General features: G+C 41.5%; 1 protein-coding gene across 14 annotated transcripts in view; it reads left to right on the forward strand.

Annotated features, from left to right (window-relative positions):
- NAV3 (neuron navigator 3) overlaps window positions 1–15,346 on the forward strand; it is a 548,360-nt gene that overhangs the window by 271,601 nt on the left and 261,413 nt on the right. For 10 of the 14 annotated variants that reach the window (XM_077338881.1, XM_077338879.1, XM_077338884.1 and 7 more), the window contains exon 1: window positions 1,561–2,243. The exons of 3 other annotated variants lie outside the window; for them this stretch is intronic. In XM_077338881.1, coding sequence (XP_077194996.1) covers window positions 2,004–2,243 — 240 coding nt within the window. In that variant the 5' untranslated portion in view covers window positions 1,561–2,003. Of the gene's footprint in view, window positions 1–1,559; window positions 2,244–15,346 lie in introns of those variants that run through there. One more of the 14 variants, XM_077338877.1, reaches the window with a different exon arrangement.

Below are 15,346 nucleotides of genomic sequence, written 5' to 3' on the forward strand. Positions count from 1 at the left end.
CTATTAAATATTTTCACCGAAGGAAGAAACTGGGATAAGTTTGTTATTTGATATTTATTGTAATCAGCAATTTCTTCCACATGGTGTATCTCTTTGTTTTATTATACAGGGGAGCATAGATGCTTTGAGAGAAGACATAATACTGTGCCTCCAAAAGAACATACAAACCCAGTGAAACTAGATAGATGCACAGATTAGTCTGGAATTGGCATTGTGCTCTGTGAATGTGAATCTGTTGGTGGTCCTTGGTCCATGGGAGATTCACCTGGCCTCAACCTGGTGGAATGAGCTCCTGGGAATGCTGAGGGCCCTAATGGAACTAGCTCAGTTCCACAGGGCCTGCAAGATAGAGCTCTTCCACCAGGTATTTGGTTGAGGCCAGAGCATGGGAAATCTGGGCACCTCCCGGAGCCAGCCAATCCATCTTGCTACCCTGAGGCACTCCTGAGGCAGTTTTAAATGAGTCTGTTGAACAGGGGAGGGATTGTTGCCACCTAGACCGTTTCCGCACTGGGAACTTCACTGCCCCAGTTCCCGTGCAGGAGCACAAATCGGGGGCAGATGAGGCGCACCGGGCCAAATGCTCCCCCGTGTGGGTGCAAGAAGAGGTGGGGCAACCTACCACAACTAAAACTCCAGCCTCCAGTCCAGCATGAAACCTCCAGTGCGTAAACGGTCCTAGGGTGTTTTTAACTGTTTAGGTGTGATTTTATTGTAGGAATGAATGTTACCCACCATGAGCCACTGCTAGTGAGAGTGGGAGGATACAAATAGAATAACAAACAAAATAAATAAACATGCTTATGTTGGGTTCAACTTAGTTTCATTAGGAAAGTCTGATTCAGAGGGTTGCTGCTTCCCATTACAGCTTGAACTGTGAGTAGGATCCCAGTCATTGTGTTTCTTATTCTGACTGAGACATGAAATTGCTCTCAGCTGGCAGAGTGCGGCAGTAAACAAATGCAATTAATAATAGTCACCTCTTAGCAACCTTTGAATGAAGACAGTTTCAGAAATCTACAGTAGTAGATTGGAGTCCAGAACACCGTAGAGACCCACGTGATCTTTGAGGGAGCTTTGCCTCACTCTCAATGGCATATACCTTGACAATCGTGCTGGTCTCTATGGAGCTGTGGGACTTGGAATCTGGTTGTTCGAATGAACAGCATGCTTTAAAAAAAAAGAGAATGAAAGAAAACCTCAATGAGTGTGCTGTTTGGGAGGGCAATATCTAGCTAAAAATAGATGTTATCCTGAACTTTTGCTTTCCTACAGAGTGATCATAGGGCAGGACGATTATTGCTCACCACACTGTTCTTTGAATTTAACCTGATTTTCTGGGAGGGAAGGGAAAAGAACTGTTGTAGCTTATAGTTGTCAGTCGTGAAAAATAGCTGGGAATGAAACAAACAGCTTCATTGCAAAGATTGTTTCCGGCGTAAAAAACATTTCTAACAGCTGTTTGCTTTGGCCACTGCTCCCTCTCAAAATGATTTTTTAGAAATGAAAATGTGGGATGGTTCTTTATGTAATCAGGAAGAGGTCTGTGTTTCCAGTTTTGCCGTCTCAGTGCTGTTTAGACAGTTGGACTACAAAGCTGTTTCCTCGGTCTCTCTGCCACTCTATTGCCGTCAGTGGATGTGAGGTCCTGTAATGGTGTGAGAAGAAGCAATGGTGTGCTTATGAGCTCTTGAATACCAGACAGGCGGCTTTGTGGCAGTTACCTTTGACAAAAGTTCATGCCCCAAAGGAGCATTTCGACTTACACAGCCACTGACTCACCGAACACCCTGTGTGTGGAGAGAGTGAAAAACAGAGATGAATGCCAAGCTCTGCCTCGTCACAAAAACCTGCTACATGGTTTTAAATACTTTCAAGAAGATGACTGCAACTTTGCTTTAAAGCTTTTCTTCAGGAATTAACTGAAGCTGAAGTCTACCCAACTGAGGTCAGAAGCAATTTTCTCTCTTTTTTTGGCAGAAGAGGAGACATTTATAAAAGCCATGCCTGTACTTGGTGTTGCCTCAAAGCTAAGACAGCCACCTATAGGGTCAAAGCCTGTTCATACCGCTCATCCGATACCGAATATTGGTACAAATGGGTCACAGCAATATTCATCAAAATCTCTGGAACTTCCGAGGGCAGAGAGCTCAATGCTTTCTTGTCAGCTTACATTAAAACCAGCCTGTGATTTTGGAGCAGTAAAAACACTTCAAGGAAAAACCGAGACCGAAGATAGGAAGGTGAGTTTTGAATTTCACCTGCACAGCTGAACTTTGAAAAGGCTTTACCTACTTTTCTGTCATTTTTCCTACTGTTGTGGAGGGTATGAAAATCATAATCTGGTTTGGGAGGTGGGTCAGTTGTTTGTGTCCCAGATCTTATCAGTTAATGCAGAGACTCAGAGAAGCAGGGCTGTGAAATGACAGTGATTAAGGAAATGTTGCATTTTAAGAAACACATTGTTCCCACGCTCATCTCCTTGCTCCCTAAGGGGAGTGCTTCCAGACTTAACAACACCAATAAATACTCTAGTAGATTTCTCAATCCACCAAGCTAAATGTTCTGCAGCACTGCAAAACTAGGTAAATAGGATAAAACAAAACAAGAAAGAGACACTTTAAAATATTTAGTAGAACTTGTGTTTGGATTGTTTAAGGATTTATTGTAATTTAAATTTAAGAATAGTTTCCAGTGTAGTCTTGATGAATGAAGCATGTACAAAATAAGAATCTTAGCTAATTCTTTTAGTCACTTCATGGTAGGATAGTAATACCTGCATACTTCTTTCCTCCTTGCATGATGCGCTACAGTAATGTAATACAATTTTTTTTTTTTGCACTGGGTCATATTCCTTGACTTTGCAGTACTACCAGGAAAATTTCCTGCATGGTCTTTCATGAAATTGGGGGTGGGGGTGGAGAACCCATGCTATTCTTTCTTTTTTTCTTTAACTATTTACTGACTGCCTTATGGCTTCCACCACCACCACCACCACCATCATCATCTTAAAATCTTAAAATACATAATACATAAAACGAATACTCGAAGACCTAAAATCAATATTTAAAATCACAATATAGGGCCGCTTTAATCAAATGCTATCCTCTAATCAAATGTATAGTGACCAGATCTAGCGCTTTTGGTGGGACCGCTCGGACTTTGGGGCATCTGCCCCACTTCCCTCGACGTTCTCAAAATGTCCTGATTAAAAAAAATAAATCTTTAAAATTTTGGGGGGAGGGGCCACTGCATGCCACGCGGGGTGGGGGGAAGAGAGAGAGAGAAAAAAGGTGCCACCTTTTCAATCATGCATCGCAGCAACGGCATGGGTTACAGGAATGAGGTAAAAGGGGGCGGGGTGGTGAGCACGAGTCGGCGAAGAAGAAGAAGGAGGAGAAGTAGGCGGCACCCGAGGAACTCACTGGTGAGGGGGTGGGGTGGGGGTGGTGGGGAGTGCCCACTGCCAAACTCACTGGGAAAGGGGAGGGGGAGGGGGAGGGGGAGGGGGAGGGGAGAGGTGGGGGCAGGGGAGTGCCCGCCGCTGCTGCTGAACTCACTGGGGAGGGGCGGGGTGGCTGCTGCCTCGGTAGCGCCGGCATGTCCCACCTTTCGGGGGTGAAATTCTAGTCACCTTAATAAAATGCCATCTTCAGATGCCTCCTAAAAATTGAAAGTATAGTTAGGTGCATATCTCTAGGGATGTTGTTCCATAATTGTGGGGCTGCTACTTTAAAGGCCTTTGCTTGTACCCCCCCCCAACAAGCTTATTTGATTGATGAGACAGTCAGGAGGGCCTCTTTTTGTAATCTTAATTCCTGAGCAGGAACATATGGGAGAAGGCAATCCTTCAGATACTCTGGTACAAACCATGTAGGACTGTAAAGAACAAAAACAGCAATGTGAACAGTTTTTGGGAATGGCTCTGTAGCTAGTGTAATTGCTGTAATATTGTGGCCATATGATCCCAGTAACTGGCCCCAACCAGCAGTCTAGTCACAGCATTCGACATTAGCTGCAGCTTCTGAACACTCTTCAAGGGTAGCCCCTATTACAGAACTTTGTAATAGCCCAGTCTAAATGCAACTGAGGCTTGGATCACTGTTGTTAGATCTGACTGATCCAACCATGGATGCAATTGACTCATTAGCCACAGTTTGGGGAATATACACAGGTATATCACAGCCACCTGTTTTCTAAGGTGACTGCTATGTTGAGTAGCACTCCAAACTGCAAATCTGGTTTTTCAAGGGGAGCAAGACTGGGGAGATCTGAAGTCCCTGATCTGCCTTTCTACTAACCCAGAAAACCTGACATGTAGCTGATTCTGGAGAAATCGTGTGATAGATTTTGATTTGATTCAAAAGCAAAGTCTGGATAGAAATACCATTGTTTGTCATGGTGGCTTGTTGTCTGGGAGACAAAAGAATGAACTGAACTCTGCCATCGACTTGCATATTTAAGGTGTGTTACCTGCTTGGTTTGAGCTCTGTGTTATATGATATACCATGTTTTGCCACATTGATGAATGATCAGCAAAGCTCAGAAAATGAATGCTCTTGAATTTCTTCTGTATTGATTTCAGCCTTTTACTAGACAGAAATCATTGTAATTTTTCTTTTTTTACAAAGTCTTCATTTCCATATCCCAATCAGCACCTTAAAAGGATACATATGCTAAAGTTTAGTTATAATAGAGCTCTGATTGTTTCTTTGCTCTTGATAAATGCAAATAAGTTTGAAGAATGTTTTCTTTAATATTATGCTTCCTACATTACCACAGGAAAGCTGGTTTGGTTCAGAATGATGTTATAATTTGCAAAGGCTGGGGAAACATTGCAGTTTCACAAGGCATTCCCACACTATTGCTTCTTTATTTGATCAACTAAGTATAAACGGTTTGATGTTTTTGTTTGATGACTGAAATTCTCCTGAACTCTGCATATTACTAGAGCTGCAAAATAAAAATAGCTAAATCACATTAATGAGGTATGTTCTAAGCTTTTTTGTGTGGATTGTGCTCTAATCTTACCCTGAAATTAGGAAATTCCTATTTGCTGGATAATATTCCCCTAATTTGTAAATCTCTTTATTGTTTGATGTAAAGTGTGCTAAATGGTGCTAAAGGATATAATCCATGAAGTATTGCTAATTTTCATCATCCATTATTTCAGTACAGACGCCAGGAATCATAGGGATTGTTATTCTTCTGGACTTGGTTGCTCAAACCTTTTAGCATCAGTAGCAGCAATAGTTATTTTGACAAGGTGCTTCATAGTCAAAAGTCACAATCCACTGATGCTGTCTTGCCTTGGCAAATACAGTTTTCCTGCTGCAGCTGGAGAAACTGTCCCATGTACCCAAAGCGATCTAGCTGTCATCATAACCAGTTATGGGAGCTTCAGGCATGTGTAAACCCTGTGTTGCAGCCAACTAGAGTAATCCAGCATACAGATTTATTTATTATATTTAAAGCTCAGCTTTCTACACACATAAGGTTCCCAGACAATATTGTATGCAGGCGTTGATTAAATCCAGACTTGCTTAGCATGGTTCCTGCATCATCTCCTTTCAGAATATGCCCTGGGCCCATGTGAAGCTGAGCACATTGAAGCCTTAATGAATGTTGCTGGGGTCCAAGCATGCTTATAACTATGATAAGTTATTCTCTCACAAACATCTTTCTAATTTGCAACTAAAGTTACATGAAGCTAATAACACTGCCAAACAAGACAAAATGTTTCAGAGATGAGAAAACAAGATTATAGAGGAATAACTACCTTCCATTTCAGTCTAAATGCTTTGTTTTAATACGTCCTCTTCAAATCCATCTTTCATATAAAAGGTTGAAAACAAGTGTGAGTAGGATCAGTTTCAATACAGATCTTTATACATTGCTGCTGCTTACTTCCTGTCATCGCAAGAACAGTATATTTATCCCTAGGCCATTTCCACACGAGGAAAATGTTCCTGGACAGCCTTGGCACGTTGGCAACATATATAGCCCCTTTCACATGAATTTGCCAACATCCCGAGGCTGTCCAGTAGCTGGGTCATGATTTGGTCATTTTTAAATCACGATTTTGGGAATCCAGAAAACTGGATTTACCACTCTAAATCGCGCAAACCACCGGTGAGAGGGAAATGCATGATAGTCTCAGAATCTTTTCCTGTCCTCACTCCCGCCCTCCCTTCTCCATTTCCTGCTTTGAGTAATTATTTTTAAAGGTGCAGTCTGTGTTGCAGAGGGTACAGCAAACCTACGTTATCCAAGGTGATATAAAACCTTCTTTAATGTGTCCACAGTCTTGGAATTAGGCAGGCAAAACACAGCCCCGTTTTTGTTTTCTGGAGGTGGAAAATGAGCTGGGAAAGGGGGAGGGTAATCCAGCAGCTTTCTCCTGATCATTCAGCCATGTGTGTACTTTGTTTTTAAGCCTACGATTAGCACAAAATATTTTTGGGGCTTCAGTTACCTGTCCAGCCTTCTCACAATTGAGACAGGCAAAAACAGTCCTGTTTGCGTCTTCTGGAGGTGGGAAATGAATTGGGACAAGGGTGTGTGTTTGATCTGGCTGCCTTCATAATCCAAATTCTGCCATATTATGCCATATGATAATTCTTTGCTAAAACAGGGTGGAGATGGATTAGCAATTAGTCTATTTGAATAATTAGTCTCTTTGAATAATTTCTTTTCAGAACTGGGAAAGTGTCTGTTATTAATTACTAACGGACAGTTTTATTTCTATATTGTTTTTGTGAACTACAACTGAACTCAAAAGGACTGATTAGCTGTTTTAGCAAAGAATTATCATATGGCATAATATGGATACTATGGCTCAATTTACTAATTTGACACTAATTTACCTTGTCTATATATCTGTACTACTTGTTCTATTTTATCTGAGGAAGTGTGCCTGCACACGAAAGCTTGCTACATCTGCCATTTTAAAGCACAAATTGGTGAATCCCAAAAAGTGCATTCAAAAAGCACTATCTCCCAGCAGACAATCAGCAGGCCACCAGCACAAGAAATGTTTAGAGGTGAATAAGCTAAGGTGACCAGATTTTAACATTGGTAAAGAGGGATACCATTGACTGTGGGGGTGGGGGTTTAACTAACAGATTTTTTAAAACCTTTAAAAAAAAAAAGCCACAAGAGAGGTTTTTTTTTTTTTTTTTTTTTTTGCTGAGGAACCAGCATGGGAAGTCCACTTACCAGCTTACCGCTATATACATTCATCATGCCTTAAATGTTCTGCAGGTGACTGACTACATGGGGCAGGGTCTTTTCTCAGTTGCCCACCCTCACACCTGCCTCCCTCTCCCCTTTTTCCCAGATGGGAAGTTCTTTTTAAAAATGGAGAACTACCTGGATCAACCAATAGGTGGACATGTGCCTCAGCTGTGATTGTCTGTGCCTTTATGAATATGCGGATAGGCATTTAAATGAATAAGTCTTGTTTTAAAAAAATTGCGGTCACCAGAAGTTCATATGTCAATCAGCCATTCCAGGAGGTGATTGGTTGGTGACAGTGGTAGGCAAGCCAAAGCACAACAAGACTAAAGCACCTTGCTGTCTCTTCTCGCGTTTCCAGAAGCGAGTGAGAAGTGCAAGATGCGCAAAAGGCGCTCAGAAACATTCAAGACAACCTTGATGCTAATAATGGCTAACTTACAGCTCTCATATAAGGTAAAGGTAAAGGTATCCCCTGTGCAAGCACCGAGTCATGTCTGACCCTTGGGGTGACGCCCTCCAGCGTTTTCATGGCAGACTCAATACGGGGTGGTTTGCCAGTGCCTTCCCCAGTCATTACCGTTTACCCCCCAGCAAGCTGGGTACTCATTTTACCGACCTCGGAAGGATGGAAGGCTGAGTCAACCTTGAGCCGGCTGCTGGGATTGAACTCCCAGCCTCATGGGCAAAGCTTTCAGACGGCTGTCTTACCACTCTGCGCCACAAGAGGCTCTTACAGCTCTCATATACTGAGAAGCTAATATGGTTGAAAGGCATTTTTTTAAAGGATGGCACTGTAAATTACTTGGTGTTAAGTACAAGAGAGTGTTCTAAGATATTTAGCCTATGTATTTTTGTTTTAGGGGGGTCATAATTGTGTACTATGAATTTCACTGCCTTCCTTTTTATTTGGGTTTCTGTTTGCGATCTGACATACATGCTGTTAGATCTTCTGATTGTGTTCAGCTGCTGACCAAGTGCAACCTTTTATATTAGAAGTGATTCATATAGAGATTAGGTCAGCAGTAAATCCCTGGTTAAGTGGCAGGGTGCATGCATCCTTGTCTCTCCAGGTTATCACAGGCAGATGTGGATTCTGCTTTATTGCTCCCATAAATTGTAACATTATCAAATGATGTATTCCAAGTAGTTCCTTTGGTAAATTTCATGGGATTAGCAGATGAATTAAACACATGACATTCCTATATGGCTCTCTGGGGGTATAATGCTTATACCTTGAAGAATGTTTCCATTGACAGTGTTCAGATAAAAGGCCTTTTCAGTCGAAATGTAATGAATACCTTGTCAGAATTTCCAAATGTAAGGAAAATCTGCTTGTGTTTGTGCAATTATACAGTCTAATTGGATATATGGGAACTCTCATTTTTGTGGGGAAAAGGATGACTCTATCTCTTTTAAAGATAATGGAAAGTATGAATTAATCATCTGGTTTACATTTACCCTTGGCTGCTGCTTTCACGTTCTAGTTTAGCATTTTAAGTGAATTGGAAATGCAACCATAGCAATTGCTTTGGTTGTTAAGCTTTCTTCTTCTATCAGGTGGGAAGAACTCCATGTGTAAACTGTACTGTATGCTCTATCTTTAGCTTGAACTGTTCTGAGTTGCAAGATAAATTTGGGTTTTCACATGTCAGTTCAGTAGGTTGTGTTGCCACCCAGCTGCTTCCTGCATGGCCTTTTGTGTACGGTGCTTCTGACTGTAAGAGACTTCTGACACAGCCATTGGCTTCCAGGCTTCACAATGCCAAGTCTGACTTAGAATACAGCTGCAGAAATCACTTCATGACTCCCTAGGTGCTCCTTTTTCCAAACCTGCATTTGCTGTGCTTGCATATAGGCTTGGGCTTACAATATATGGTTTCCCATAAAAATACTATGCAGAATAAGCTGAGAAATGCCTTCAAATATATAAACACCTTTTGGTACTGTTTGTTGACATACTTCAAAAACACAAGCAAACTTCTTTAAAGGAAATAGGACTGTAACCCTGTTTCTGATTGTCTACCGTACATCAAAAGACAGATATTCTGACCTGAAGACTTTTTCAAAACACCAATGTATTCACGTGTTTCTATAAAAGAAATCTGGTAATGACGTTGTTGCTTTTGCAAATGGTGGAGTCTGTGTGTGACTCCACAGAGACACTTGAAATCCTTACCACATGTGTGCTCATTTCACTCTGAGGTAAGTCCATAAACTCATGAACAGAGAATAGATATCCACAGAAAACAGATATCCATATGACCTTATGGACTTACATCAGAGTGAAATCAGTGAAATCAGTGAAATCAGTAAAATCAGGGGCCTCTGCGGATTCACACACACACTTGAAATTTAGAGGTCTTAATCTTAATGATAACTTTGTGGATATGAATACTCTTTTACTTATTACCTGTTAACATTTTATTTGTTATTGATTATATATATGGTTTGGAGATATTCATCATGCCTTTCATTGATAGCATTCTATGTCTTTGATAGTAGTAATGAATGTTTGCTTTAGAGTTCATGATTTATTTCAGGCAACTTTTAGTCAAAATTATCTGAAGAAGACAACTCAAAATGGAATCTTGTAATCAGAAGATGTTTATTGGCACACACAAAAAAACTCGCAGGAAAATACAAATAATTAAAAAATCTATAAAATGGATTTTACTAGAAAACCATGGTATTTTTCTGGAATTTTTCCTTTTGGATTTCTAATATAATTGTATTGGACTCATTTATTCAGTTCTTATATATTTAATATATATTTAATTCTTTGTTCACCATTTTCATGTGTATTTTTTACTGTATTCAGTTATTTATCGGGAGCCAGCTTGGCATAGTGGTTAAGAACGGGGTCTTCTAATCTGACGAGCCGAATTTGATTCCCTGCTCCCACATGCAGCCAGCTGGGTGATCTTGGGCTTGCCACAGCACTGATAAAACTGTTTTGACTGAGCAGTAATATCAGGGCTCCCTCAGCCTTACCTACCTCACAGGGTATCTGTTGTGGGGAGAGGAAAGGGAAGGCAAACATAAGCAACTTTGAAACTCCTTCAGGTATAGAAAAGGCAGCATATGAAAGCCAACTCTTCTTCTTCGTACACTGTTACAGTAGTTGTAATTAGTGGAATTGTCATCCTTATTCTATATATTATTGGAATACATTTATTATTTTTATTAGTGGGCTCAAAGAAGTATTATTGAATGTTTTCCCCATCCTAATGTTGTACTCTTCTACACTTTTGTATTTTTATCTTCATCAGGGGGAACTAGACTAGATTACCTTTGGTATAAAAAAACAGTGCTGTCCTTATGTTATATTGTTATATAGGGAGAGTAAATTCAGGGCAGACAAAATAATTTCATGCCTGTGTTTCATACCTGCTATTATTGATAATGGCTTTCCTTGGTTTTCTTGCTTCTCCATAGAAGTATGCCCATATAGTCTTTTTTTCATTCCCCAAACTAGACTAGAGAATTATCTGTGAAACTATTGTTTCCATTCATTGTTGTTGTGGTTAGGTACAAAGTCGTGTCTGACTCATTGCGACCCCATGGACAGTGATCCTCCAGGCCTTCCTGTCCTCTACCATTCCCCGGAGTCCATTTAAATTTGCACCAACTGCTTCAGTGACTCCATCCAGCCACCTCATTCTCTGTCGTCCCCTTCTTCTTTTGCCCTCAATCACTCCCAGCATTAGGCTCTTCTCCAGGGAGTCCTTTCTTCTCATGATGTGGCCAAAGTATTTGAGTTTCATCTTCAAAATTTGGCCTCTAAGGAGCAGTCAGGGCAGATCTCCTCTAGGACTGACCGGTTTGTTTGCCTTTTAGTCCAAGGGACTCGCAAGAGTCTTCTCCAGCACCAGAGTTCAAAAGCCTCAATTCTTTGACGCTCGGCCTTCCTTATGGTCCAACTTTCACAGCCATACATTGCAAGTTCCATTCATAGCAAGGGTGAAAATCTAATTTTGTTGCTTTGGGGGCTTTCTGTACTTGTTGAGGGAGATCTACAGAAACTTTTTGCCTAAAGGCTATGTTATAGCTGGGATCCTGAAGGATTCCAGTATTTGCTTTTGTTTGCTTGCTCCAGGGGTAATCAAACTGTGGCCCTCCAGAAGTCCATGGACTACAATTCCACTGGCTTGCTCTTTTGTTCTGTCTGCCTTTCTTTATCTATAACCTGCCTTTCTCCTCAGTAAGGACTCATAGTGGTCCTCCTGTCCTTCATGTTGTCCTTATGATGTAGGTTAGGCAGAGAGAGTGCGACAAGCCCAAAGTCACCTAGCAAATTTCCATGACAGAAAAGAGATTCAAACCTGGGTCTCCCAGATACTAGCCCAACACCCTGACTGCTCTACTATCCTGTCTGTTGAAGCACCCTTTCCCCCAGGTAGGGACCAAAGAATGGGGACACATTAATCATTCAACAGTGAGGGAAGAGTGCAGCTATAACTGTCAGATTTGCTGTGTGGAAAACTTTTTAGACTATATTATTGACTATCTTATTGACTATATTATTTTTATGAAACTGCTGTCACTGCACTCAGCATAACAGGCTATTTCTCCAGCAAATCCATTAATACAAAATCCAATACGTTGTTTGATTTTATTGTTCATTGAGGTTTAATTCACACTTTACATAGGCTGAATATAGAAGGTAACCATGCACATCTTAAAACATCCCTCTTCATGGGAGTCCCATTGGTCCTCTTCCTCATTGTAGTCCACCAGCAGGTGAAGACTTATCTGATTGATGGAGCAGTTACACTGTGCGTGTTTTAGTGGGTATGTGCTTTGTTCAATTATTATTTTAAATTGTTTTTATACTATATATTTTAAAACAGTGCTTTAAAGTTTTCAGTTTGTTTGCTAACTGAAGGATCCTAAATTGAGCAGAAAAGTAGTATCAAAATGTAATAAACAAGCATATGATGCTGCTGCATATGAGTTCCCCTCTATTAGGAAGCCATTATTGGATACTTCCCAGCTTTTGTAACCATCTACACAAGAACGGTGTAATGTGCAATTGATAGTGCTGTGTTCTTCATGATCTAATCTCCAAGAAGTACCAGGGCACTGCTTAACTATTAGCTTTGTCTGGAAAATGGTTGCTGTAGTTGTGCCTCTCTCTATAACATGATAATGTGAAACTGATTACTCCTCCCAAGTAGTCACCTCCACACATAAATCCATCAGAGTTATGCTGAGAACAGAACCTGCTCTGAGCTTTCTTTACCTCTAGGGTTCAACACTGACAGATGTTGCCAGAACTTAATATAATCATCCACAAAACTCTTTTTCCAGAATTACATGTGATTTTGAGATGATGGGAAGCCAGCTACACATCTCTGCTCCTCTGGTGCCTAGAAGTACTCATGATTTGGAAGGGATTCTTACCCATACCTCCCTTTCTCCTTCAACTTCTTGTTTTCACTACCTAACTACTCCTAGGCTAATTTGACTAGAAGGAGGATACATCCACAGGATTTATCTGGGCCTAGTTTGGATGGGTGGTGTGAGGCATTAAACATAGGTCACCAAGCAAAGACCTATCAATTTGTCTCTTAATGTATTCTATGTAGCCATGCAGTACAAATGCAGGCAAACACCGAGGCCCATTCCGCACAAGGACCAATGTTGCCAATTGCTTTCACAAAGCAATAACGCTATTTTAAATAGTGGAATCTTGGCGTTCCACATACCTTCATTTGTAGTGGAATCCAGTAGCGTTTCATTCGTTACCCACAGGTTTCCGGTCTCGCAGGAATCGCTAGAAAGGAAGTGATTTTTTCTGTGCTTGTTCCCGCCCCTGGCCATCAATCAAACAAACAGCCAATGGGCGGTTGTTATCATGCTCCCGAAAAGCCCCTTTCCCTTTAAGCACAGTTAAACAAACAAACAAACACGTTTCAACGAATATGCCTTGATTCTTCCTAATGTAGAGACCCATCTAGCTGGTGTGTGAGCTGGCGAGTCATCATTACCACACTCCTCCGAGTGGAAACCCCCCCCCACAGGCACGATTTTTGGCCAAAATTAAAGGGAACTGGCGAACAGGGGGCTGGGTTGTGCTTGGGGACTTAGGGGAGCTTTAAAGCACTTCTGTGGAGGGACTGTAGCCGGAGAAGCCTCGCTGGGTGAATGAAGCCTCGCTGGTTCGTTGCTTTCCCCGCTCGCTCCGAGGGAAAAAATGACGATCGCTTCGCCGGAAGTTCGGAGGAGGGAGCCAGGGGGAGAGACTTTGTTGCAACCGCTACATTGAGAATGCACAGGTCTTTTTCACAAGTGTTGCAGGTTGTTGGCAGGAGTGTAGTGATTTTCTGAGGGTGAATCCACTTTTCCCGATTCCCCGGAAATCGCTACAACTAAGCGATTAGTGTTGCAGGAGTGTTGCAGATTGCTCATGACATCATGAGGAACATAGTTTTAGTGGCGAAAACAAAAATGCAAGACTAGTGCTATATTAAAGTCGTGCGGAATGGACCCGAGTTTTGCTGATTGGCTTATTCTGATGCTGTCTTTTGGGCACTGAGAAACATGGGATTGATCAGTCTTCTTGGTTTGCAGGGCTACTACTGTGGTTCCTGACTTAACATGAATGTTCAGTCATTGTGGTAGTTTTAAGGTCATTATCCTCTCGTGTCTGCTTTTATTGGAAAGCGAAAAATTTGCTGAAAGATTTCATAACATTTAAATAATAACAAATTTCACAATGTTGTGTCTGAGGAAGTGCAAGCAGATAAATTCCATAGCGTAAAGTGTGCAGATTTCTGGTGGCTCATATGCAAGCCTTGTATAAATGATGTGGAAAGAGTCTGAAAACTAAACAAGCCAAATCAAAAGTTAGCCAGTTCTCAAGTGGTAAGGCTGCTTTGGATGTATAGTCAGTGAAGTCTGTAGCTTCTGACTACATCTGAAACTCTGCATATAAAAAGTATTATTAATTATAGTAACCAAGGCTATCTGTTTAGCAGAAAACATGCACTTTTTCTCTTTCCCAGCAAATTGCTTGTTTTTGCTTTGTGTGTCGCTGATGAATCCGGTCTCTTTCTGTTTCAGAAGCAGTGGTACTTCTGTGGTGCCAGGATATAGTCAGGGAAAGAGTCTGTTAGATGCCAATGGGAATGGAGAAAAGTGCCCAAATTTTCTATTAGGAGCACGCAACTACTGCTTCTTCTTTTGAAGGACTGAGCTTGTAGTTGCATTCCAGAGTTGCAGGGAAGGGAGAATGAGTCCTCGCAGCTGCCTCTGGCCCCTTGCTGCTGTGCTCTACCACTGTCCATATTACCTACCATAGTTTAACATAGCTGATGTTGCAGTAACTCTCAAGAAAACACACCCTCTGCCATCTTCTGTGCCAGTAGTGCATGAAGTGGTGAGTGTGAGAAATAAAACTGGCATTGCTGCTTCATCCACACACCAATTTCAATTTATTTCAATTCTGGCAAGCAGCTTCAAGTGCCAGCTTTGTATCCTAAATCTCTGGCAGGCAGCCTAATTCCCCCCCCACACACACACACACACAAATCATGTTGGTTTGTTCCTATTGGTTATCAGCCCTAGATCAGAGTGTGGGGAGGAAGGAATCCCTCCTGAAAAATGTGGCCAGCTTTCAAGGGGGGGACCTGAACCTCTACAGCCCTGTCTTCTATGATTTAAAGACCCTATAGCCTGTTTTCTCATTAGCAAGGTCCTCTTTTCAACACATGGTCAAAATCATTATTCAGCTGAAAATCTCCAATTAATGCAGCTGGGGTTAATCTGGAAAAAATGAATTCAAGAGGAGGCAGTAAGGGTCTCTTGAGCATTTCCTTCCCCCCCCCCCCCGATATTTTTCAGCAAAGCTGCACTCCCAAATTTCTAGCACCTGGTCCAGCAGCTTGATGATGCTGTGCTGGTCTCCCAAATACTTGGCAGCCTTTGTTTCCTGTTGTGCAACAGGGCTTGATTTATAGGACATCTGTAAAACCACCACATCTTAGTAATCAGGATGGTCAGGCATAGAAAGTCAGCTTCTTAGCAAGCGCTGTCATACTCTTTCATCCAGCAGGAAGGATTGGTATGGCTCAGACATGATTTAGGGTGAGTAAGACATAAATCA

The sequence above is a fragment of the Paroedura picta genome, chromosome 5, assembly GCF_049243985.1.
Source record: "Paroedura picta isolate Pp20150507F chromosome 5, Ppicta_v3.0, whole genome shotgun sequence".
Taxonomy (NCBI): Eukaryota; Metazoa; Chordata; class Lepidosauria; order Squamata; family Gekkonidae; genus Paroedura; species Paroedura picta.